The sequence below is a fragment of the Pelobates fuscus genome, chromosome 3, assembly GCF_036172605.1.
Source record: "Pelobates fuscus isolate aPelFus1 chromosome 3, aPelFus1.pri, whole genome shotgun sequence".
NCBI lineage: Eukaryota > Metazoa > Chordata > Amphibia > Anura > Pelobatidae > Pelobates > Pelobates fuscus.
The window spans coordinates 141,240,000-141,267,382 of record NC_086319.1 but is presented as its reverse complement, the minus strand read 5'-3'; the positions used below and the strand labels follow the sequence as shown (position 1 = coordinate 141,267,382).

The following is a 27,383-nucleotide window of genomic DNA, read 5'->3' as shown; positions in this document are numbered from 1 at the left end:
TGTTTTCAAATCAGGCTATCAGGAGCATACAAACAGGGATAGCATCATCATGTATTAAAGAAAAACTGTCAAATCCCAGACTTTTTTTTTTTTAATGTTTGCTTTCCTCTTATATTTAACAAATATATGTTTCTGAGGTCTGAACAATAAAATGGGATGTAGAAATCCACACCTCTATTTAGAAACGGAGTGCATCTACCTTCTATACAATTATTGTAAAAAAAAAACAACAAAAAAAAAAAAACAGCATTTGTATCTATCATTCAATATAGAGAAAGTACCAAAAAGAGGAGAAGCATAAACATTGCTTTTGGTTCTCCTCTTCCAATGTGTGCTTTAGTTGTACCTGGATTTAATGTGATTGTGATGTCAGCACCTAAATCTTAATTATACATTTAAAAGAAAAGAGTGAAACATAGTATCACATGATCATGAAAAAGGTTAACACACATTATAGGTGATTTTAATTGCATTATTCAAAAGCTTAAAGTGGAACTATAGTCACTAAAACAATGTTAGTTTAAAGAAGAAATATTTGTGTATAGATCATGCCTCTAAAGTTTCTCTTAATTTTCAATTGGACCATACTTACTTTAAAAGTCTTTATCTCTTGCTCTGTAAATGTATTTTAATTACATACAGGAGGCTCCTGCAAGGGCTAGCTGGCTATTAACAGACCAGAAGATAGGAAATTCTAATTAAGTAGAAATTGCAATAAAGGAATTCTCAACATTAGATAACTCTTCACAGGAAGTGTCTAGGAAGGATTAGTAAGTCACATGCATTGAGGTGTGTCTAGGGCTAGATAAACAAAGTATTTTAACTCCCAAGTGGTAGAGTATTTAGCAGTGAGACTGCAGGGCCAAAACTGCTTCATTAAGTTGTTTTGGTGACTATAGTGTGACATTGATTTCAAATAAAAGACTGATACTTTGACTATGGTAAATGCAGTAACTGTCTATGAACAAATATGCCAAATGCGGAGTTCATGATATGACTCGATTTAATAAAATAAAATGTTCATACCAGCAACAGTCCTTGCTGGTACTGATTCTTTGTTGATCCAAAACACAACCTGAGACAAAACAACAGTCATGCTGCATGGAATGTATGTATGGATGATGTAGTAACCTATTTTCCGACGAAGATAAAACAGGACAACTTGCTGGGAATATTCACCTACAAAAGATTGAAATGGAAAATGATTGAGGGATGTATGGGACTTTGGAAAAACAGGTACATGTATAGTTCATACCAAAAACAGTTCTAGCAGGAACCGATTCCTTATTGATCCAAAATGAAACCTGAGAGAGAATGACTGTCATAATGCAGGGTATATATGTTTGTATCATAAAATAGCCCATTTTCCTTTGCAAGTAGAAATGTACCGTCATTACAATATGTTCACCTGTTGAGAGATATAAATACAAGTGTTATAGATATACGTTTAAGTTATCATGCAATGTTTGAGTTACTCTTTTAAAATTTTTCTTCTTACATTTCTACATATTTATTTTACAGTGTGTTTCAAAGTATGACATAGTGTGCTTCTGCTATTACTGGTTGCAAGTGAGAGTGACTAAAGAGGAAGTATGATTTTGAGAGGAGAAGTAGGCTTTAGTAGATGGAAAAAGATGAGGATGAGGAAAGAAAGAAGAGTCAGAGGGAACACATAGGCGTGCGCACAGGGTGTGCCAGGTGTGCCTGGGCACACCCTAATCCCCGCAGCAGGCTTATATCTAGGATCTCCTTATATCTCAGGATCTCCCCTGTCGGCTCATGTAGAGCCGGCACTATACGAGAACCGGCTCTGCTCTAAGCCTCCATGGGCCGGTGGGGAGATCAAAGATCTACCTCATTGGCCCACAGCAGCATGGAGGGAGGCAGGAGAGTGTGGCGGAGACAGCCCACAACTTGTGCCTGGAGAGGACTGCTCTCTTGCCATGTGATTATGGTCCCTGGGAGGTTTGGCCCTTGAAATAACAGATTTAGGCATATTTTTTTCTACACGGTGCCATCTCGACGGTATTTGGTGCACAAAGACATCGTGCAGTAGTTTTAAACTATACAACAGGGGACACATTATACAGTAATTATTTTCATATAGCCTGTATATGTTCTGCGGAATCTGCATTAAACTGTATCTTCCAAACTACTGAACAGATCTGGGTGAATTTTAGATATGTGGTTCACCCAGATCCCCCGGTTCCGATGATCTTGCATGTTTTGGGGTCCCTGTGATATGTTTTATAAAAGGGGGGGAAGGGCTGCGCTAGAGAGTAATAATACAGTATAAAGCAGACCAAATGGTCACAATCCGATGGTAACGGTAAGCGTAAGTCTCTAGAAACAAGTGAAAAAATATCTATAAAAAGAGTCTTTGTAGATGATAAAAAATACAATGTAAAAATAAAAATAAAAATAAATATAAAAAGTCTCACTGATATAACTTGGTGGGATATCTGTACAGTCCTCAGGAGTTGATCCGTCCGGGTAGTAGGATAATCCGTATATGTGGAGACAAAATAGGAAACACGACAAACTGCCAATGGTGAAGTATTGCGGCTCCAAGGATAAAATGAAAAAAATAGGATAATACACTCACATTTGCAGGAGCTTTGGACCAGCTCTAGACTTTTGGGCGTTGCAGCGGTATGATCCCCGCTACCAGGATAAACTGGAGGAATCGTCTGTCAATCCAACCTTGGTACTCCGAAATGTATGGGAAACAACAATAGTGCTCTCAGTAGGAAAAGTATGTAGAAATACAATAAATAAAATATACTTACAAGTATAGAGCAGGAAATACTGCTCTATTAGTAAAGCGCTGGTGGAATAATCCCCACCTAGGATTTCTTTGGCTCAGGATCCGAGTGATAAAAAATAAAAAATAATAAGATAAAATAAAAATAGGAAATATAAATGATATAAAATATATAAAATATAAAGAATATATAAAAAATATATAAAAATGCCAGGAATAATAAAATTGTATATCAGATAAAATAAAGTAGGAGTTGGTCCTATAAAAAAGGTAACCAAAATCACTTTTATTATTAAAATACACAATGTAAAACCATTGACGCGTTTCACCTAAACAGGCTTTATCAAAATGGTAATATATTGTGTGTGCGGATGTATCTATTGGGAGAGCAGCCCCTGGATGAGTGGGTGACAAGACTAGAGACCCTGGTATGGTGAGAGATCTGGCTAGACAACGCATACCAGGCCCTCTGGTGGCATACCATTCGACTTACCCCCTGGATGGCCGAGCACGACTTACCGAAGAGGGATGATTATGATGGCCTGGGTTTATTATGGGATGCCTTGGAGGACAACATTGAACTTGGCAGCACGGAGTTTAGGTTTTGGGATATCTACGGCTACCGGATGGGCTTGTATGTCTGGGCTGACGAATGCGAGGTGAGCAAAGACATGACCCACCTGTTAACAAGGGAGTGGGAGCTGGAGCAGGACTACCAACACCTGCTAATCTTTGTGCAGCCCCAACCTACCCAACAAGCAGAACCAGACCTCCTAGACTGGTCCTGGGAAGACCCACAGATAGCAGGTGGAGATGGGACGGCGGTCTCTCTACCGGCCCTACAGGGATGCTGGGCAGTCGGCCCAGATCCCCAGCAGCAGTGGGAAGTGCAGGGAGTGGAGAGCATCGCCTCCCCTCCCCAGCGGCAGTGTACCTTGCAGGGAGAGGAGAGTAGCGTCCTCCCTCCCCAGCGGCAGGGTGAGCTACAGGGATGCTGGGTGGTCAGCCAAGATCCCCAGTGACAGTGTGAAGTGCAGGGAGTGGAGAGCATCGTCCTCCCTCCCCAGCGGCAGGGTGAGCTACAGGGATGCTGGGCGGTAGGCTCAGATCCCCAGCGGCAGAGTACATTACAGGGAGGAGAGACCACTGGTTTCATTCCCCAGCGGCAGAGCGCACTATTGGAAGGGGAGGCAGTCGGTCCCCCTCTCTACCAGCTGGGAGAGTGTCCGGGAGAGGAGCCTGTTACCCCCTCTCCCCAGCGGCTGATAGTGTGTAAGGGAGAGGAGCTTGTTACCCCCTCTCCCCAGCGGCAGCATAGCCCACCAACGGGAGACACTAGGCCCCCCACCAGCGCAGATGGGACCGTGGTCTCTGCGCCCAAGCTACTGGGAGTGGAGAGCAGTGTCCTCCCTCCCCAGTGGCAGATTGTCCTACAGGGAGCAGAGACAGTTGGTCTCTCACCCCAGTGACAGGACAACTTATGGAACGGGGAGACAGTCGGTCTCCCTCTTCAACAGCAGAGGCAGTGTCCTATACTAAGAGGGGAGAGCCTCATTCCCCCTCCCAGCAACAGCTTATTACACAAAGGGGAGACAAAACGCTCTCCACCAGTGCAGATGGGACCGTGGTCTCTGCACATGCATCACAGGGGGTAGGAACGGTCGGTCCTGTCCCTCAGCATCAGGGTTGTTCATCCAAAGGGGAGACAGCCTGGATTTCCCTCCAGCAGCAGCCCCAGATCCGGAGTGAGGAGCCTACTACGCCATTCCCTCACCTGAGCTCCAACCAGGCTACTCCCGTGGTAGCGCTGGCACCAGGTGTAGTAACCAATTTTCGTGGGTGGGTTATATTGCGGATTCTGTTTTGTGGGATGGTTGCTGGACTAACCAGGGCACTGACCGGCAGGAGGTCAGATACCCTGTTAGTCTGGTGGGTAAAGGGGAGAAATGTGGCGGAAACAGCCCCGCCACTTGTGCCTGGAGAGGACTGCTTGCCAGCCTCTTGCCATTTGATTATGGTCCCTGGGAGGTTTGGCCCTTGAAATAACAGATTTGGGCATATTGTATTTTATTATGCTACTGCTGGCCCTTTAAGAACCATCTGGGGACATACTGTGGAGTTACTGGGTGGCCACCATTTCATGTATCAGAGGCACATGGTGAGGACAATGGATGAAGCACATGGTAAGAACAATGGATGGCGGCCATTTTAACTCACAGACACAGTTTGGACTTTTCTACACGGTGCCATCTCGATGGTATTTGGTGCACAAAGACATCGTGCAGTAGTTTTAAACTATACAACAGGGGACACATTATACAGTAATTATTTTTCATATAGCCTGTATATGTTCTGCGGAATCTGCATTAAACTGTATCTTCCAAACTACTGAACGGATCTAGGTGAATTTTGGATATGTGGGTTATTGCATGTTTTGGGGTCCCTGTGATATGTTTTATAAAACTGTATTTCTCTGCCTGTGATAATTATATTACCCATTGTGTTCAGTAATCATATCACAGGCAGAGGGGAGGATTTTGTGTGGGAGTGTCTGTGTGTATTGTACGGATTGATTGGTTGTATTTCAAAACTCTGTGGGCAGTAATATGTTTGTGGATTGTGAATAAAAGAGGCTGTATGTGCCAGTACAGCCAGTTCTGCTTGACCTCAAAACGAAATGTCGTCTCGTTATTGAGGGAATTGGATTGTATGCTGATTACCAGGAGTGTAAGCTGATTGTATGCTTTTCCTGTTCAGCTGTTTATAGCATTCATATGCTTGAGAGCATTCGTATGCTTCTCCGGTTCGGTGGTTGTGGTGTCTGCTAGAGTGCTTGGAGCCCTTAGGAAGCGCTAGGAGCATCCTTCAACGGAGGTACCCAGTCGGGGTGCCCGTCAATCCGTTACAGAGAGGACCCAGGGAGCACTAGCCATCAGTTCCGCAGGCTAGAGTTCACTCACCACTGGACCACCAGGGATGGCACATGGCAGCAAGGATCCTCCCTCCCTACGTAAGGTTATAAGGGAGGGGGGATATTTACAAATCTGCTCCCACCTCCATGATCCCTTCTAACATACAGCACACACACACACATATACAGCACCCGCACACACACAGCACACAAACAGCACCCACACACATACAGCACACAAACAGCACCAACACACACAGCACCCTCACACACACAGTACACTTACAGCACCCTCACACACACAGCACCCTCACACACACACACAACACCCTCACACACAGCACACTAACAGCACCCTCACAAACACACACACACACACAGCACCCTCACATACAGCAAACAGCACACTCACAAAAAAACAGCACCCTCACAAACACACGACACCCTCACAAACACACAACACCCACACACAGCACACAAACAGCACCCTCACACAGCACACTAACAGGACCCTAACAAACACACACAAACACACACAGCACACTAACAGGACCCTAACAAACACACACAAAAACACACAGCACACTACCTGCACCATCACACACAGCACACAAACAGTACCCTCACACACAGCACACTAACAGCACCCTCACAAACACACACACACACAAACACCCTCACCCACATAGCACACTACCAGCACCCTCTCTCACACACACACACACACACACACAGAGGCTGCTGGTGTGTGTGTGTATATATATATATATATATATATATATATATATGTATATTATTATTGCCATTTATATAGCGCCAACAGATTCCGTAGCACTTGTGTATATATATATATATATATATCTATATATATATATATATAAAAACAAAATTGCTCCTGCACTCACGCTCCAACATCCCTTGATTACCGGGTGCCAGTCAAAAAACAGCTTTGATATCCACAGAAAATCCAAATAGATGGCTGCACTCACGGTTTTAAAAGTCCAAAGTTTATTGAAAAATGGTTAAAACATCAGCGATCAACGTTTCAGTCCTACTTGGAGGACTTTCTTCAGGATCATAAAAACACAATACCATACATACAAGTTTCATATACATGACATAATTAATCAAATTAAGGAAATTAAGAAAATTAACTGAAAATTGCCGTGTACCCGGCGTCCCTACGTGTCCAGTGCACATGCACGAATAGGCTCCACCCCCTGTAGTGACGTCATAACGTAATGCCATAGCGTTGCCATAGCAACGCGGACACCTAATGCGTCGCTATGGAGATAAAACAAAACGGCCTTAATAAGTGTACGTAATTTAGGGAAGCACCGTGCAGATAAAATTAATATGGATGATTAGTGCAACATGACAAGTTTAAACAGTGTAGTATAAAAGAAATGTGAGCAATGCCATGTTACTTATTTGAATTACATCTAGTAGTCCTAAGGTGTAATAGTGGCTGAATGCCAATATGAAGTATTAATGTAAAGTGCATAATGTAAGTAAATAAATAAAGATGTTGAAAATATTATTTCAGTAAAGGATCAAATAGTCTTCAGTGCAAATTTTCTAAAGTAACATATGTGAACTTAAAGTGCAAAATCAGTGACAAAAAGTGCCAAAGTGTGTATTTAAAGTGACAAGCATATATTAAAGTGCAAAAATATATAGAACATTATTTTTTGTTTTAAAATACATTATTGACAATAAATAATTTATACTAAAAAGGACTAACCACATATATTGTGGGTTACAAACTATCCACATATCAATATATACACTAATAATCATTAATCATACTGAGACACAAGTTTAAAAACCTCAAAAACAGCATAATACTATAGCAAAAACAAATATTGCCTATGCTTATGAATTGTGGACCTACTCTAGGCTGTAATTCCTATCTAGGCTACAATTATTGTGGCCTGTGTCTCGGAATGTATTAATTAAAAATTAAACTAAATTGGATTAAAACAATAATCTTAACTGGAGCGCTGTAACCCATATTGCTTCTGGGTTCAAAGAACAGTGTTTATGCAAACTAGGAGTGACAAACAGATTAATGCATACAACTTCATTTTAATCTTAGGGAAATAGACCTCTAATTCGGAACTATCTTATATAGTAAAGGCTATAGCTCAGATGACAGATGTTAAAGGAGTCTCCTTAATCAAAACAGTCCAAACTTGATTTATAAAAAAGAATGAAATTCTTATTCTTTTTGAAACAAATGAGTGTTTTTTCATGGAAGACCTTAGGGAGGGTATTGTCTGCAGCCAAAATTCTCCAGCTTTTTCTGATAGTTGAAGAGATAGAATTAGTGGATTGGTGGTACGTGGTGGGAAAAAACAGTCTCTGGACTGTTTCCCAGTTTCGCATTTCCTCCTTGGATACTTGAGGTTTTCTAGCTTCGTCTAGAGCTTGGTCGAGAATGGAGCGCTGATACCCACGTTCCAAAAATTTCTCCGTCATTTCTGACAACTGTCTTTCTTTGGTGATCTCATTAGAGTTGTTTCTCATCACCCTTAAATACTGGGCTTTTGGAGACTTGATGAGCATTTGAGGGTGAGCACTATGCACGTGTAACAGTGTATTTTGATCTGTCGTCTTGGTATACAAGCTATATTCTAGCTTGTCTACTCCAACAGATAATTCAACGTCCACATATTGAACCCTCTCAGGACTGATGTGTGCTGTCAGTCTGATGGGTGTTGGTAGCTTGTTGAGTTCCTCCACCATGGTATTTGCTTCTGATGCTGTACCTTTCCATATAATTAGGAGGTCATGTATATAGCGAGAGTACCCTTGTATTAGATGGCCATATGGAGCCAAACTGTGCAGTTTTTCATATATATACATGTATGCGTTAGCATACATGGGGGCCATAGCTGCCCCCATAGATGTACCGGATACCTGTAAATACCATTGGTTCTCAAAACGGAAATAGTTCTTTTCCAGAGTTAGTGCCAGAATTTCCAAAATGAACTCAATAGGAGGCCCGCTATATACTGTTGAAGCTGACAGAACTTGACGCATGGCTTCTACTCCTGCTTCGTGTGGAATCACCGTATAAAGACTCTTCACATCCATGGTGATAAGTAACGGTTGATAATTTTTATAAATCAAGTTTGGACTGTTTTGATTAAGGAGACTCCTTTAACATCTGTCATCTGAGCTATAGCCTTTACTATATAAGATAGTTCCGAATTAGAGGTCTATTTCCCTAAGATTAAAATGAAGTTGTATGCATTAATCTCTTTGTCACTCCTAGTTTGCATAAACACTGTTCTTTGAACCCAGAAGCAATATGGGTTACAGCGCTCCAGTTAAGATTATTGTTTTAATCCAATTTAGTTTATTTTTTAATTAATACATTCTGAGACACAGGCCACAATAATTGTAGCCTAGATAGGAATTACAGCCTAGAGTAGGTCCACAATTCATAAGCATAGGCAATATTTGTTTTTGCTATAGTATTATGCTGTTTTTGAGGTTTTTAAACTTGTGTCTCAGTATGATTAATGAGTATTAGTGTATATATTGATATGTGGATAGTTTGTAACCCACAATATATGTGGTTAGTCCTTTTTTTTTTTTTTTTTTTTTTAAATTCTTTATTTTTGTTGCGCAGAGAGTGTACAGAAGATGCTTGCATCGCCACAACAGCGGGGCAAACAATGCTTTTTCATACATTTTATAACAGGAACATGGCGTTGAAAAAACTTGCACAAATATATATTTTTTAACTCATGCTATACAGAACTGTGGTGTGTCATAGCCTTTTAAAACTACTAAACATAGCAAAACGATTAAGCTTAGTAAATTTGTGTATTATGCTTTATGGATTAAATGCTTAAGGGCACCACTGGGTGAATTACTTGGTCAGTTGCTAGACACTATTGAACTCTAATTAATCCTGTGCACGAGAGCAGGTATCGTAGCGTCCAATAGTGGTTATCAGCCCACACCGCTTGGAGGCTCAGGGGGGGAGTCTCTTGTTGCGGTATTCAGTTTGGCCCTAATAACTCATGATGCAGGTGGTTTAAGCTATCTAGGGGAAAGTACTACATGAGGAAGTTTACAGTCCGCTGGTACCTGCTTCACTTTGCTGAGGTAAGTAGATTTGGTGTTTAAGTAGTCGGGTGGGGAGCACCTCAATGAGTGATGCAGGTTGCGAAACAAAAAGAAAAGAAAAGGAAACAGAGTCCTCGGCAGTCCAGTGGTGCACCTGGCCACCTTGTGGGTAGGAGCAACAAGTATCCCTGCAAAATGACAGGTAGGTATGGGACACATGAAGCTAGTCCGCCTTAGGCTCTCAGCCTACGCCAGTCCTTGAGGCCCGTCGCCCGGCAGTAAGAAACCACTCGGCATTATGCTGTGGCCAAACGGTCTTGATGGGGTGTCGCAGGGGGCATTGGAGCCGAACAGATTTGGTGGCGTGAGGCTGTGCCGATTCCCGATCAGCCATGCGGGTCTGCATATGCCAGGTTGCACTGTGGTGGTCGGAAGGGTCAGGTACCTCTGGGTGGGGAGTGTGTCGGGCGGGTTCGCTTGTGCCGGTCTGGTGGTCGCAGGACCGTCTGCTGGTTTCGGGGTGGGATGTCGTCCGCACTCGCCGCTTCGGTCCTCGGTTCTTTTGCTGACCTGAGACCACTCCAATGGCTGGGTTTAAGTAATTGCCAAGTTGGCGTCGGGTTGCTGGTCGTATCCATACCGCCAATGCAACGATAGCTGAGTGGAGGTGCCGGCCTCTGATATGGAGTTCGCTCCAGAGGTGGTTGCTGATCCGTTCAAGGAACATCCAGATGCTGTCCGGTGGCTTAGTGAGGGAACGTTGTGGCGCCGCTCGTGCTTTGGCCGCCATCTTGATTGGACCTTTGTATTCCCGGGTAGCTTCATGTTTTGTCGCTTTTTGGTGCTGTGAGGGGGGAATAATCGTCCCCTGCGAGGACCGGGATAACCCCCGCCGGTCCAGAGGGGGGGGGGGGCAGCAGGGCAGTCGTCTGGTTGCGCTTGGGAGCAGGTCCTAAGCCGGGGGATCGGCCACCTCCCCCAGGCCTCGGGCTCCGCTCCAGTTTAGGCCGCATGGTCGGAGCTTGTGCTTGCAGTGTGGAGCGGTGCAAGTCGGGTGTCATTCTGTTCCCGGTAAGGTTCTGGACCCGTTTTTGGATCCCTTGTGGTGCTGGCATCATTTTTGTAGCTGGGATTGCCAAGATTCTGCCCTTTTTTGCTGGAGCTCTCATAGAGCACGTCCTGCCATGATGGCTGTCAGGCCCCGCCCCCTGGTTAGTCCTTTTTAGTATAAATTATTTATTGTCAATAATGTATTTTAAAACAAAAAAAAATGTTCTATATATTTTTGCACTTTAATATATGCTTGTCACTTTAAATACACACTTTGGCACTTTTTGTCACTGATTTTGCACTTTAAGTTCACATATGTTACTTTAGAAAATTTGCACTGAAGACTATTTGATCCTTTACTGAAATAATATTTTCAACATCTTTATTTATTTACTTACATTATGCACTTTACATTAATACTTCATATTGGCATTCAGCCACTATTACACCTTAGGACTACTATCTGTAATTCAAATAAGTAACATGGCATTGCTCACATTTCTTTTATACTACACTGTTTAAACTTGTCATGTTGCACTAATCATCCATATAAATTTTATCTGCACGGTGCTTCCCTAAATTACGTACACTTATTAAGGCCGTTTTGTTTTATCTCCATAGCGACGCATTAGGTGTCCGCGTCGCTATGGCAACGAACGGCATTACGTTATGACGTCACTAAAGGGGGCGGAGCCTATTCGTGCATGTGCACTGGACACGTAGGGACGCCGGGTACACGGCAATTTTCACCTGGGGGTAAGCTAATTTTCTTAATTTCCTTAATTTGATTAATTATGTCATTATTATTAATTATGTATATAAAACTTGTATGTATGGTATTGTGTTTTTATGATCCTGAAGAAAGTCCTCCAAGTAGGACTGAAACATTGATCGCTGATGTTTTAACCATTTTTCAATAAACGTTGTACTTTTAAAACCGTGAGTGCAGCCATCTATTTGGATTTTCTGTATATATATATATATATATATATATATATATATATATATATATATATAGAAGGCGTATGCCTGAAGTTGTGGGAGGGATTTATGGCCTATATAAACCCAGCAAACCCCCTGCTTACCTGTCTTCGTCGATTCCGGAAATTCACGCCTTCTCTTCCGGTCAGGGAGACCTCTGACGTCATATTTTCGCGACGCGCCAAAAAATACTGTTGGGAAACTGTACCACTAGTTTCGTGAGTATAACACACGGACCGAGGCATTCGTCGAGTTCTGCTGTTAACTGTAAGTAATTTTCACCCGTACGACGGGCTCATTCGTCTTCCAAGCATTTTCTCGCCCGCCGGCAGTCCGTCTGCATATCTCTCTGCTTTGTGTTCGTGAGTATTACGTGGGTAGCTAACACACGAACGGCTATATCGTAAGTTATACAGCATCTTTCCTGCTCACACGTTCAGCTACATGGTTTCTTTCATCTACATGGCTCACGTTGAATCCTTCCGGTACCTAACTGGTCAATGTCAGTTTTCGTTAAATACAGCGTTTGCTTGTTATTTATGCCTGAGTTAAAACGTACAGCAGTACCCTTGTCAGGATGGCACATGGTTACATTCACTGTGTAACTTATACAGTAAGGTGCTTTGCTACATGGGTATGTCATGTTAAGTTTTATTTATGCTCTGCTGCTGCATCTCATTAGTCCGATTTACACAAGGCTGTGTTTTAATAGGTTGTCAACTTTGTTCATTTTCTTCCCTCCTGTTAAAGTTTTTTACAAATTCGGTCACTGATTGCAACAGGTGCCTTCTTGGTTAAATACACTACTCCATTTACAGAGGTAGCCCCTGCCCCTCATATTCCCCGCATTTGGTTTATTTTCAGCTTTTGTATACTAGTCAATTTGTTTCACTAATAGCGCTACCTCACGGTTTTTCAATGTTACTTGGTGCATTTCAGTTAATGGATGGCAAGTGTTCGTTTATTTGGAAATTTGTTTTCTTTCATGGTTCCGTTCGTTACTTTCGTATGGGAGTTATAAACGGTTTTACTTTAACTTGCTGGCTTTGCAGTAGAAGCGAAACTCTGGTTGTAACAGCGCTGGTAAAGCTTTCAATGTCGGAGCATTTATTGTGTCACTCTTTGAAAACGTCCTTGTTTTTCTACTCTCTAAAATATACGAATTCAGTATGTGTCTCGACGGCAGTTAAGGTATAATTTTATTAAAGTATTTCTCCTCAAAGCGTAGCTAATGTGGTTTATAAATGTACAAGTATGCTAGTCAGGGTATGATTATGCTTGGATTCCGCCTTGTGCATTGCTAACTGGCGTTTCAGTTAAACTTTCGTATGTTATCCGTTCGCATAAACGCTTTTGTTTTCCATTGGTATACACGGTCACTCTTTCGCACAGACTTTCGTTATTCGTATGAACTGCCTCATACCTAGCAGTTCTAGTTCATTCCGTTTATACGGCGTTGTGAATACTGATGTATGAGGGGGTTACTAAGTCTTAATTTCGCTCTACTCCTGTCTCCGGCATCTCATGTTCCTAATTACGCTAGGCTGTACATAAATAAGACGACAATTATGTAAGTTTTCCTCCTGTAAGGGTCGTACAGTTACTGTTCCTGATTGCTATTGGGCCTTACTGGGTTAAATACACCACATTACTTAAAGAAATAGGCCTCGGAACCTATCTAAAATTCACGCATTCCCTTCTGGTAACCTGTACTGAATAAATCTCACTTGTTAAGCCTGGCAGGATCCTCATAAGTGGCACGAAAGTGCGACGTCGCCCACATATACACGCATCAAAACCTCCAGAGACCATTCAATTCTCGATGGATCCAAGTTTCATTTCATTCAATTACCTACGCAGTAACCATACGTTGGCCCGATCGCATCACGTTTTCAACAATTCGTCTCTACCATCTGTAGATATGGTATGGTTAATAGTTATCGTACGGTTAATTATGGTGTTGTAGTCGCAATATGAATTGTGTAATGGTTATTGTGTCACATTATAATGTCATACGGTAGTTTTGGTGTCGTCATGTAATGGCAGTAGGTAGGGTGTTGTGCACAATTGTACGCTTTTACACACTTTTACAAGATCGCTAAACACCAAAGCTCGAACCTGTTAGCAGGGTCGTTCTTTCCACTACGGTATACGTTATATAATAAAAAAAAAATAAAAAAAAATACTGTCCATCTGGACCCGACACGCTCGCAGGGCACTCCAGCTACGGTCAGCCTTACAATTCTACTTCATTATCCCTCATGTTTCATCCCATGGTATGTCCTCTCTCTCACTAACTAACCTTCCCTCTTAGCAGCAATGGCTGGCTGTTAGGTTCCTAGGTGTCCACTAGTTATCATTCCCCCTGGCTTCTTCGCCTTAGGTTAGTGGTCCCGCGAGGCCAACACCCATCCTCATACTCGGAGGTACTACGCCCCTCGGGCCAAATCATAGTTAGTCGCCTCGCATTGTGGCATAGAGAGGGCCTCACCTGTCACTCCCAGTCTATCTTATGTTAACTGTCACCGAGAGGCCGACACCCCGCCACAACGCTCAGTGGCCACGCTATCCCCTTGCGCCAACGCATAGATAGAGCCTCTCAAGCCGCTTGGCAATTAGCAGGGCCTCACCTGTCACCAACCTAGACGAATTGTTTCGCCGCATGGCGGCACTAGCTAGTCAGCCAGCACACACGCGCGCGCGCACACACGTAGCACTTTGGGGGGGCCGCACCTGCAGACCCCGTTGTGCAGACCCACTACGTTACAGGACCGATGATCCGACCAGGTATCTTAGCGGTTTGTTTCCCGCCTCGTTATTGCTCTAGTTTCAAAGGTGAGTCTATATACCCTTACAGTAATTCAAGCAGTATGTCAGAACTATCATACTTGGATGTTCCATGCGTTCAATACGTTACTCACTTACGAACTAAGGGTATACTTCATAATTAATTTTAGCAGTATGAAAAATGCAAAAAATAATTAAATTAATAAATATTCATATTCTTATTCCCCTTGCGGCAGACCATCATCAGGTCCTCAATATGCTTCTGTACATATGACTGCTTCCAGTTTTATTCATTACAAATATACTGTTATTAACTGGCAGCCCGTTAGGGGCTTTTCGGTACGTTAAGTTCTAAATTTGCCATACGTTGACTCATACTGTCGCTCAATTATCAAGTCTACGTAAATTATATAAGGCAATGCAGGTAAAAGCGTTAGCATTCTAATATGACAGGGTGGACCAGAGTTCCCACTTGTTTCATGTCGGTCATCAAGGCATCATTTATCCTTCATTGCGTACGAACGAATACAATTCAAATCCCCGACTGCTAGTAGAGACTTGTCTCGGCTCGCCTACCGTTCACAACGTTCTACGTGCACATTCAATCATTTGGGTACGCCATTTTTCGCTGTTATCCTCATGGACTGGTAGGTCATCGTTCTTTCCCCCCATCTCCGACGATTCCCCAGTTATCTGGACTGACGCTGCAGCTTCAGTCGGGTACGCGGCATTGTTTGGGGTCTAGTGGGTATACGACAGTTGGCCACCTGAGGTGGTTACGCTAGAGAACTTCGACAACACCTCAGCGTTATTCGAAATCTTCCCCATTGTGGCAGCAGCACACACTTGGGGTGAAATAGTTAAGCGTTATTCTGCTATCTTAGCGGCCTGTGATATAGTTAACAAAGGCCGCTCTCAGTCCCTGTCTGTTATGTATTTCGTACGAAGCTCACATGGTTGGCTGGTAGAATTACGGTTTTATATCTGTTGTATGCCTGTTCCAGGATTTTAATAACGCAGCTGACGTTTTGTAACGTTCTAATTTGCAGGAATTCTCGGTCTGCACCCTACTGCGAACAAGCTACCCAAAACTCCCCCGTGGTTCAAATTACTAATCATGCTTTAAACCAATTGTTGGCTCACTGAATGATTCTTGCTCAGGCAGGTTTATCAAGAAACAAAAAAATATATATATAAAATTAGAAATAATAAAAAATTTATAGATATGTGTGTGTATGTATATATGTATATATATATATATATATATATATATATATATATATATATATATATATATATATATATATAGTAGGGCTTTTGACATGTTCTAAGTATTTGTTCGCGATTTTAACGTAGTCAATCATTTTTGTAGAAACCATGGTTGCAGTTACAACTTTTGGCCACATCTCATCATAACTAGCATACAGTACCATCAAACCATTCTGGACAGGGATACAGCACTTCATGCTTACTCTCTACCCGAACAAGACTCCCTTCTTATCCACATACCCCATTAAAAACATTCTAAGCACTCACTACATAACAGTTATGCTATACATACGTTCATTATTACTTAGACTTGGCCTTAATCCAAATCCATTCTCGGGTCATTCATTCCGGATCGGGGCCGCCACTGCGGCATCAAGTAGTCAAGTGCCAACACATATCGTAGAGAGGGAAACGCCGGAAATCTTCGGCATACAACCGGTACGTTCCAAACCCAGAGAAAAATCAGACTCTCTTTCTACAATATGTCTAAATAATGTTGCTATTGTGAGAATTTATTTTGTATAACAACAATATTTGTTATCAGTATTTTTTGTTTTTGTATTTGAGAGCACACATAAATATGATAAAAAAAAGCAAAAATAGGTAGGCAAACAGATTGAACGAGACAAGTAGCCAGAAAGAGAAATTGGCAGATGGTATAAGAAATATAAGCAGACAGATTGAGAGAAACAGCAGGCACATGTATTGAGAAAGACAAACAGAAGCAGATTCAAGTTCTCATAAACAGAGACAGGCAGGTTAAAATTTGAGTTAAAGGGACACAATAGTCACCTGAACAACTGTAGCTTAATGAAGCAGTTTTGGTGTATAGAATATGCCCCTGCAGCCTCACTGCTCAATCCTCTGCCATTTAGGAGTTAAATCCCTTTGTTTATGAACCCTAGTCATACCTCTCTGCATGTGACTTGCACAGCCTTCCATGAACACTTCCTGTAAAGAGAGCCCTATTTAGGCTTTCTTTATTGCAAGTTCTGTTTAATTAGGATTTTCTTATCCCCTGCTATGTTAATAGCTTGCTAGACCCTGCAAGAGCCTCCTGTATGTGATTGAAGTTTAATTTAGAGATTGACAATCAGTCAGCCTGAGAGGCAAGTAGACAGAAACAAATGGCAAGCAGTGAGAGAGAGACCAGTAAAGAGAGAAAGAGACATTAAAGTAGCTCTGTAACTTTAGGGTATTTGCACATTTGACAAAGACCTACAAACGTGACATCTTGGCAGCCTAGGGATAAAGGTGACCAAAAGTGAGTGCTACTTACTTGAAGCTCTTCTTTTCCTTTATGATTTAACAAAACTTGATGGCCAATGCTCTGTATTTTGTTAAGTTTTGTCAACTTCATGCTTAAAGGCATACTATAGGCCATCCAGACCACTTGAGCTCACTGAAGTGTGCAGTGTCCCTGTCAGTTTAACCCTGCAATTGTAAGTATTGCAGTTCTTTTTAAACTTCAATAATTGCATTGCAGCGTTAACACCACCTCTAGTGGCCATCCACCAGACAGCCACTAGAGGCGCTTCCAGATGGTTATGCGACTTATGGTTGCCTAACTGCTATTGTACATCCTCATGCTCTGCATTAGGACTTGCAGCATCAGCTAAAATCCCATAGGGAAGCATTGCAGCAATGGGTTGTCCTAAAGCAATCGCCGTGCATGCCATTATGTCCCTGACGTCCATTCGAATTTAGTTGTCACTAAATGATTTTTAACCCTTTATGCGCTGCAGGGTGGGGGTCGCGCTAGTGAGTGGGAACTATAGTGCTAGGAATACAGTTTTGTATTCCTATCCTATAGTTTCCCTTCAACCATAACCAGACATCCTAGGTCTCCCAATAGTTCTGGAAGACTCCCTCATTTTAAATGTGGCTTCCTGCAAATCATATATAATATCCTGAAAATCACACACACAATCTGACATACCATGATTTCCAGGATTTTATATATGCTAAATGCCCTCAATAAATGCTCCCTACAGATTATCTACCCGATGAACAGGGGCTGGCTGGGTGCCCTGGCCCTTTAATTGCCTGACCGGGCCCCTGTAGTGTCTGCCTGCTGGGAGGAAGTGTTACTTCCTCCTAGCTAAAAAGACAGCTGTGCGGGAGGAAGGAGGAGGCTGAATGCAGCACCACCACTGGCAGCATGGAGAGGAGAATCTGGAGTGATCTGCTGTATGCTCACTCCCATCAGCCTCAGCCAGGAACCCAAGCAAGCCAATCTCCAGTACATAAAATGAAAGCTAACAGGAGGGTGGCTGAAAATCAAATTATTATAACATGTATATCTGATTGTGTGAATCTGTGTATGTGCCAGTGCGTGGGTGTGTCAGTGTGTATGTGCCAGTGTGTGTCTGTCTATATGTGCCTGTTGTATGTGCCAGTGTGTATCTGAGTGTGTGTGTATGTGCAAGTGTGTATATCTGTGCGTATGTTCCAGTGTGGGTATCTGTGTGTGTGTGTGTGTATGTGCCATTGCGGGTATCTGTGTGTCAAAGTGTGTATATGCCAGTGTGTGTGTATGTGTCAGAGTGCATATCTGTGTCAGTGTATCTGTGTGTCAAGGTGTGTGCATGTGTTCATTTGTTAACAGTGTTTAAATAGTTGTAATATGTTAAATAATTGTGTTTTGTCATAATAAAATATCATACATATTTTATACATGTTTTGTGTGTATGTGTGTGTAGGGCGGACGCACATGCGGGTGTGGGGGCGTGCATGTGGGTTGGTGCAGTTGCTGTTGAAGCCATCTCCTTGAAATACATTTTTGCATGTTTGGATGTCTGCCATAACACAAAGTATTTCCATGGATCCAGCAGGCTCGCCTACTTGCCTCTATTTGCTGCGAACGTTCTTAGAACTTTTCCCACTGGTGGTAGCTCTATCTCTGTGGGGTACCTTGCTTAGGGACAGGGAGGTGGTCTTTTACTCAGATAACATGTCGGTGGTACACGCAGGGGCGTTTTAGCCGCAAGGCAAACAAGGCATTTGCCTTGGGCGGCATTTTCCAGGGGGCGGCAAAAAACGCCGCCCCCAAATGCCCAGGGCAAGTGCCTTGTTAGCCTTGCGGCTAACTGGGCTGCCGGTCGGGCTGATGGGCTGGTCGGGCGGCTGGCGAGGGAGCTCTTCCTCTGAGCTCTCCGCTCAGCTCCCTCGCGCGCCGCAGAGTGAGGCTGGGAGCCGGAATAGGACGTCATCTTCCGGCTCCCAGCCTCACTCTGCAGCGCGCGAGGGAGCTGAGCAGAGAGCTCAGAGGAAGAGCTCCCTCGCCAGCCGCCCGCCCAGCAACCAGGCCAGCAGCCCGACCGGCAGCCCCACTAGACCCCAGGGAGATAGAGAAACCCCCCCCCCAGCATTCCCAAAGGTAAGGAGGCTGGGGGGTAGGTTAAATTAATTATATATATATATATATATATATATATATATATATATATATATATATATATATATATATATATATATATTATATTATTATATTATATATTATTATATTTTATTATATTATATATTATATATATTAAATATATATAATATAATTATATATAATATAATATATAATAATATAATATATATATATAAAATAAATATATATAATATATATAATAAATATTATATAATATATTATTATATTATATATAATATATTATTATATTATATATAATATAATAATATATAATATAATATATAATATAATATAATAATATATATAATATAATAATATATATAATATAATAATATATAATATAATAATATATATAATATAATAATATAATATAATAATATATATATAATAAATATATATAATATATATATATAATTATTATATTATATATTATTATATTATATATATTATATTATAATTATATATTATTATATAGTATATATTATATTATAATTATTATATTATATATATTATATTATAATTATATATTATTATATATTATATATTATAATATATTATTATATTATATATTATAATATATTATATATTATAATATATTATATATTATTATATTATATATATTATATTATTATATTATATATATTATATATATTATATTACATTATATTATATATTTTATTATATATTATTATATTATATATCAGAGAGTGTGTGTGTCTGTTAGTGAGGTGTGTGTCTGTTAGTGAGGTGTGTGTGTCTGCTAGTGAGTATGTGTGTCTGCTAGTGAGTGTGTGTGTGTCTGCTAGTGAGTGTGTGTGTCTGCTAGTGAGTGTGTGTGTCTGCTAGTGAGTGTGTGTGTCTGTTAGCTAGTGTATGCGTATCTGTCAGTGAATTTGTGTGTGTGTGTGTATTTAGAAGGCGGGACGGGGGGGAAGGGTTTGGTGGGGGTGTCGCGGGGGGGGGGGGGGGAGGTGGGAGAGGGGCGCCTGAGTTTTGTCCTGCCTAGGGCAGCACAAAACCAGGATACACCACTGGGTACACGCGATCAATAACTTGTCGACCTCTTCAGCTTCAGTTGTGTGCTTGTTGCGTAAATTCATCTTGCTCTGTATGTCACTCAATGTGGTGTTCTGTGTGCGGCATGTTCCATGGTATTTGAATGTGGTGGCTGAAGCCTTGTCTCGTTTGCAGTGATGCCAGTTTTGTCTCACGGCACCTGTGGCGCAAGAAGAAGGGAAGACCTGCCCAGAGGAGATTTGGTGGCTCAGGACGGCGTGCTTGGTGGATTTGTAAAGTCTGGAGGGGGAGTTTGTTGGGGGTTCTGCCTAGATGCTTTATTGTGGTACACATGTCAGTTGCTGGTCGGGGGTACATCTCCTGCAGTGGTGAATAGTCACATGTCTGTGCCAGGATTCTGATTCAAGTTGCATGGGAGGGAGGACTTTACCAAACATTTTATCATTTGGCAAGCTCTCAAGGATTTTTGGAAAGGGTCGTGTGGTCCTTGATGCTAGGCAGCCCATGTCCATTAAGCTGGTGTAGGGCTTGGTGCATTCCCGCACTTTGTTTTGATGAGTATGAGACGCGTTTGTTTGGCTTAGTATTTCTCTTGGCCTTTTTAAGCGTGTTTCGCATCGGGGAATTAATCGGGTGGACCACGTGGGTGTTCAAATGGGGGATGTTCACTTGTCAGCGCATAGGGTTGTTATTCACCTGGCTCAGTAAAAAACGGATTTTGTGGGGAAGGGAGTGGTGTCATGTTGCACGGGCTCCTGGGATCGGGCTTATGCCCTGTCTTTAATGTTTCAGGTTACCTGGCGTGTCGGCCAGTTGGGTAAGGCTCCTTCCTGGATCATGCGGACGGTTCGGCATTTTGCACTTTCAGTTCTTCTGGGTCTTCTGGTTGGGACTTGGGGAATTGGGGTTGTGGCCTGGCCAGTTTAGGACACATTTGTTTCAAATAGGGGCCGCTACGGAAGCGACGAGGTTGAGCCTGGGTGATGAGCTAGTCATGAAAATTGGTAGGTGGGTGTAATAGCATTAATATAATGATTAGGGTCATAAAATAAAGCATAATGCGGTTAATGCTTTAGAGACACCATTAGGGGCAGTGTGTATGATTCCTTAAGCCATGTGCTTCTGACAGTGACATCACAGGCCAGCCTACTCAGTAATACACTAAATAAAAACCAGATGTAGGAAGGATTCAGGCTCTCTCTTGACTGCCTAAGAATGTAGCAGCTGACTGTTTACCCCCAGCTCTACAGCCTGGGGCCTGTGTAAGTGTGTTCAGTTTTTTATTGTACGATGCGATTCCAATGTAACATTTAGCAACGTGAGCTTGTCCACATTGGCTGTGGACAGGCGGCTGCACTTGTCTGTGATAATGCCCCCTGCTGTGCTAAACACACGTTCAGACAATACACCGGCTGCAGGGCAGGCCAGCACCTCCAAGGCATAAAGGGCAAGCTCAGGCCATGTGCCCAATTTGGAGACCCAGAAGATCAGTCAGTACATGTAGGCGTGTGCACGCATACTGTTCCACCACGTTGCTAAAATGCTGCCTCTTGCTAAGACGTTCCATATCAGCTGGTGGTGCTGGTTGTTGTGGCGAGCTGACAAAGCTTTTCCACATTTCGGCCATGCTAACCCTGGTGGTGCTGGTGACCTCTTCCTCCTCCTCTGCCTTCACCTTGGACTTCCACTGAGCCCCCAGTGTCATTTGGGAATGCCCTCAGCAGCGCGTCTACCAGCATGCGCTTGTAGTCGCGCATCTTCCGATCACGCTCCGGTGAGGGAATTAAAGACGGCACATTGTCCTTGTAACGGGGATCCAGCAGGGTGGCCACTGAGTAATCAGCACAAGTTAGAATGTGGGAAACTTGGCAGTCGATAACCTCGGGCCGATCGCACGTCCCCATGACGGCGACGACGCATTCAGATGTCTGACCTATCAAATTTCAATGTTACTTTCTATGCCTACCATGGTGACCATGGGTAACGGGGAATCAGGGTTCGATTCTGGAGAGGGAGTCTGAAAAATTGCTACCACATCCAAGGAAGGCAGCAGGCGCACAAATTATCCACTCCCGACGCGGGAAGGTAGTGACGAAAAGTAACAATACAAGACTCTTTCGAGGCCCTGTAATTGGAATGAGTACACTTTAAATCCTTTAACGAGGATCTATTGGAGGGAAAGTCTGGTGCAGAGCGACTGACCCATGCATGCTACAGCTAAACTCCACTATCACCTGCAGCTGCTTGCACAGTCTCTCCAGCATGTGCAAGGTGGAGTTCCACCTTGTTGGCACATCGCATATGAGGTGGTGAGCGGGAAGGCCGAAGTTACACTGAAGCGCAGACAGGTGAGCAGCAGCAGGGTGAGAACGCCGAAAGCGCGCACAGCCGCTACAATGAAACAGCGAATGGCTCATTAAATCAGTTATGGTTCCTTTGATCGCTCCATCTGGTACTTGGATAACTGTGGTAATTCCAGAGTTAATACATGCCGACGAGCGCTAGTGGATGGCCGCTCCGCTTTTGCACCAATTTGCAAAAAAAAATCTCGCCCATCTTCTGTGGGTTATTGCATTTTTAAGATGTAGACTTATTGTATCACACTAGCCATGCACAGGTAGATTGTCTGGCACATTGTTTTGGTGTTTGGTTTTTAATTTTGTAGTTGTGTCTTTACACAATATAGAAATGTATATGCTTCTGTACATGAAGCGATCACAATAACACCTATTTTTCACTTTTAAAAAAAATAAAATCAGGCTCAACAAAAATTGGTAATTAACAATATGACATCTGAAAAGCACATGAAAGAAAAAAAAAAACACCACTCTCAACCTGTAATGCTCAATTGTTGACAAGATGGAAACAACTGCAGATTTCTGAAACTGATATTGTTTATTGCTTTTAAATAAAAAAGATAATCAATTTGAACTGTCTCTTTAATTCCTGGCAGGTTATAAACAGCAGCGGAGTTGAAGTTGTTTTAAGATAAGGCAAATTTAACACAACCAGCGAGAAGTTCCAAATTAGGATGCAGATGATTAATTAGTAGTTGTTGAAACAAGGTTAGGAGTTTAGGTGGAGCAGATAGCGAACCACATAGAATTAGGATGGTTATATATCCAGCTTGAGCCGATCTGGTTTACTTAACTTATGAAGGAGCGATAATCCAAATTGGTGATAGAGATTCCACAGAGAATCGAGGTTGCAGCAGGCAAGAGAATATCCAAAAACAGTCCGAGGTCGTAGGAGAGGAGAAGGAGGGTAAACGATTAAACAGTCCGGGTCCGATACACAGTAGAAGTAGTAATAATTCAGTTTGAAGTTCGCGGGAGCTTTCGAGTTGATCCAGCACTGTGGTGTTGACGCGGTCTCTCTATGAATCCTGGGAACGACCGCGTCATAGGAGGGGGAGTGGCCGCGCTCCGAGAACCCGGAAGTCCACGGTTAGCGAATGCCGGAAGGTCTGACAGAACCCCCCTCATAAGAAGCAGCCACCGGATGCTGTCAACGAGGTCTGGACGGGTAGCGAGCATGGTACGCATTGACAAGTCGACGAGCATGCACCGCGGAGGACGACACCCATGAATCTTCGTCAACTCCGTAGCCCTTCCACCGGACAAGATACTGTAAGGAACCACGATGGATTCGTGAATCTAGAATCCTCTGGACCTCGTATTCCTCTTCACCTTGTACCAGAATGGGATCAGGAGTGGTAAGAACATCCCTCAGGAAAGGGTCGGAGTGGTGTGGTTTAAGCAATGACACATGGAAGACTGGATGTAGTTTCATGGTAGGTGGAAGTTTCAATCTGACCACGTTTTCGTTGATAAGCGACAATATACGAAAAGGGCCAAGGAAGAGTGAACTCAGTTTCTTTGAGGGACGGTTGGTGACAATGTTTTTTGAAGAGAGCCATACTAGATCACCAACCTTGTAAGTAGGGGAAGGTCGTCTACCAGTATCGAAAAACTTTTTCTGAGCAGATGATGCATTTTTAAGGTTATCACGTAACCTGAGGAAGAGGGCAGACATGAAAGAGTTATGGTTGGAGACGTATGGATTAGAAGAAGGAAGTCCTTGATCAGGAAATGAAGAGGGATGGAATCCAAAATTTGAGAAGAATGGAGTCATTTTGCTACTAGCGTGTACCGAGTTGTTGTATGAGAACTCTGCCATTGGTAACCACGTGATCCAATCATCTTGTAAGTGAGAGCAATAACACCGCAAGTATTGTTCAACACATTGATTAACTCTCTCTGTTTGTCCGTTGGTTTGGGGATGATAGGCTGAAGACAATTTACGTTGAATATTGAGGGAGGAACACATCTCATTCCAGAATTTGGAGGTGAACTGTGTTCCTCTGTCTGATATGATTTCTTCAGGAAGACCATGGAGTTTCACGATGTTATTGATGAATATTTTTGCAAGTTCAGATGAAGAGGGTAATTTCTTCAAAGGAATAAAATGGGACATCTTGGTGAAACGGTCTACCACTACCAGAATGGTGGTATGATGTTGCGAAGGAGGGAGTTCTACCAAGAAGTCCATTGAGATGGACTGCCAAGGTCTTTCTGGAACAGGTAGGCTTAATAATTGACCGAATGGTGGATGATGGTCAGATTTTGATCTCAGACAGGTTGGGCAGTTTTTGACATAAGATTCTATGGTTCTGTCCTGGCGAGGCCACCAGTAATATCTTTTAGACAGCTCCAGTGTTTTCCTTGTACCAGGATGACCAGCCAGAGGGGAATCATGAATCAAAGGGAGTATTTTATTCCTAAGCAAGGGAGGAATGTATAACCTGTCTTTGAAGTAGTAGATACCGTCCTTTTTTGATAGATTGCTTTGTTTGGGAAGTTCAAGATCTTCTTCCTTAAGATGTTTAATATCATCTATTAATGACGAAATAATACCTATGATTTTAGGTGGTTGAGTTTCGTTTACAGGAAGATCTTGGTGAATTCTGGACAGGGCATCTGCCTTTTTGTTTCTGGATCCAGGTCTGTAGATGATTTGAAAATTGAAACGGGAAAAGAAAAGATTCCAGCGTACTTGTCTGGCAGAGAGTGTTTTGTTGGAATGAAGATATTCAAGGTTCCTGTGGTCTGTATAAACAATTACAGGAGTGCGTGTGTCTTCAAGTATGTGACGCCAGTTTTCGAATGCAGCTTTAATACTTAATAATTCTTTTTCTCCTACAGGATAATTTCGTTCAGCAGGAGACATAGATCGTGAAAAAAAAGCTACTGGATGGAGAGGATCTTGAGGCGTTTGGTGTTGAGAGAGGACAGCCCCGATAGCTGTGTCAGAAGCATCTGTTTCCATGACGTAGAGAAAAGCAGGATTAGGTAGTTGGAGAATGGGAGCACTTGTGAATCTCCGTTTTAATTCATCAAAGGCTGCTTGAGCCTTATCGTTCCAAGCAAAGGACCGTTTACTGCTATTGAGCAGGTTGAGGGGATGAGCAACATTGGAGTAATTTTTAATGAACTTCCTATAGAAGTTGGCAAATCCCAGAAAACGTTGTAAGTCTTTAGTATTAGTAGGAGTAGACCAGTTGACAATGCAATCTATTTTGGAGGTATCCATACTTATTGAATGAGGGGAGATAACGTATCCCAAAAAGGTGATTTCATTGACTTCAAATATACATTTTTCTGGTTTTGCGTATAATTTGTGTGTTCTTAATCTGGATAATACCCATCTCACGTGTTTTCTGTGTTCTTCAAGGTTGTTGGAGTAGATGAGAATATCATCTAAGTAAATGATGACACAAACGTCTAGGAGATCTCGGAAGATATCGTTAATGAAATGCTGAAAGGTTGCAGGGGCGTTACAGAGCCCGAAGGGCATGACAAGATATTCGTAAAGACCATATCGGGTCCTGAACGCCGTTTTCCATTCATCATTGGCCTTGATTCTAACAAGGTTATATGCCCCACGAAGGTCAAGTTTAGTGTAGATGGTAGCTGTTCTTAATCTTTCAATCAACTCATTGATCAGGGGAAGAGGGTAACGATTCTTGATAGTTATTTTATTTAAAGACCTGTAATCGATGATTGGCCGTATAGTCTGGTCCTTGTTTCTTACAAAAAACATGCTGGAAGCGGCTGGTGAACAGGAAGGTCTAATGAACCCCTTACGGAGGTTTTCATCCAGGTATTCCTTGAGGGTTTTTAACTCTGATTCAGAGAGAGGATAAATATGTCCAAAAGGGATAGGAGCACCAGGAACAAGGTCAATCGGACAATCATAGGGTCGATGAGGAGGAAGTGTCTCTGCTTCCTTTTTACTGAACACATCAGCGAACTCCGAATAGCTGGAAGGTATAGTGGATTCCCCAGTAACTTGCAAAATGGGGATGTGTTGTAGACATGTTCCCTGGCAATATGCAGAGTTAAACGTGAGAGAGAAAGGAGCCCATGTAATATGTGGGTTGTGAGTCCGTAACCAGTCTATTCCTAATATTATTGGATAAAGAGGAGAATTTATGACATCAAAAACAAGAAATTCAGAATGGATATAATTAGTAGTAGTCCTTAAAGGGACAGTTTCAAGGCGAATGGGCCCCGAGGAGATTAAGGAGCCATCAATAACTCTGACAGAGACGGAATTACGTTTTTGAACACAAGGAATTTTATTTTTTGTAACAAAGGATGAGTCCAGGAACACCCCATTAGCACCGGAATCAATAATGGCCTCAGTCGTAATTCTTTCTTTGTCCCACTGTAATATGAGAGAAACAGAGGAGAAATGAGAGATTGGTTTAGAGGGAAGCACACTCATAACAATTGTGGTGGAACCATGCTTACCACCTCGGGGACGTTTCAATAGGGGACAGTCTGGGACCACATGTTCTTGTGAAGCACAGTACATGCAGAGGTTCATTTGTCTTCTTCTGGTTCTCTCTTCTGGAGTAAGAGGACTTCTCACAACCCCTATTTCCATAGGTTCAGCGGGAGTTATAGGTTTCTCCGGTGCCTTTGAAGAGGTGAAGGGTTTTTTCCATAGGGAGCTAGTGAGTGATTTCTCAGCTTTTCTTTCCCTAAGTCTTCTGTCAATGCTGATTGACAGTTGGATAAGTGTATTCAGTGTAGTAG

At 42.4% G+C, this 27,383-nt stretch overlaps 1 protein-coding gene across 3 annotated transcripts in view; it reads right to left on the bottom strand.

Annotated features, from left to right (window-relative positions):
• The window catches only part of GABRA6 (gamma-aminobutyric acid type A receptor subunit alpha6), a 762,885-nt gene that overhangs the window by 44,182 nt on the left and 691,320 nt on the right, over positions 1-27,383 (bottom strand). For 2 of the 3 annotated variants that reach the window (XM_063447496.1, XM_063447497.1), the window contains one exon: positions 1,027-1,179. In XM_063447496.1, coding sequence (XP_063303566.1) covers positions 1,027-1,179 — 153 coding nt within the window. Of the gene's footprint in view, positions 1-1,026; positions 1,180-1,255; positions 1,409-27,383 lie in introns of all 3 variants that reach the window. The other variant, XM_063447494.1, reaches the window with a different exon arrangement.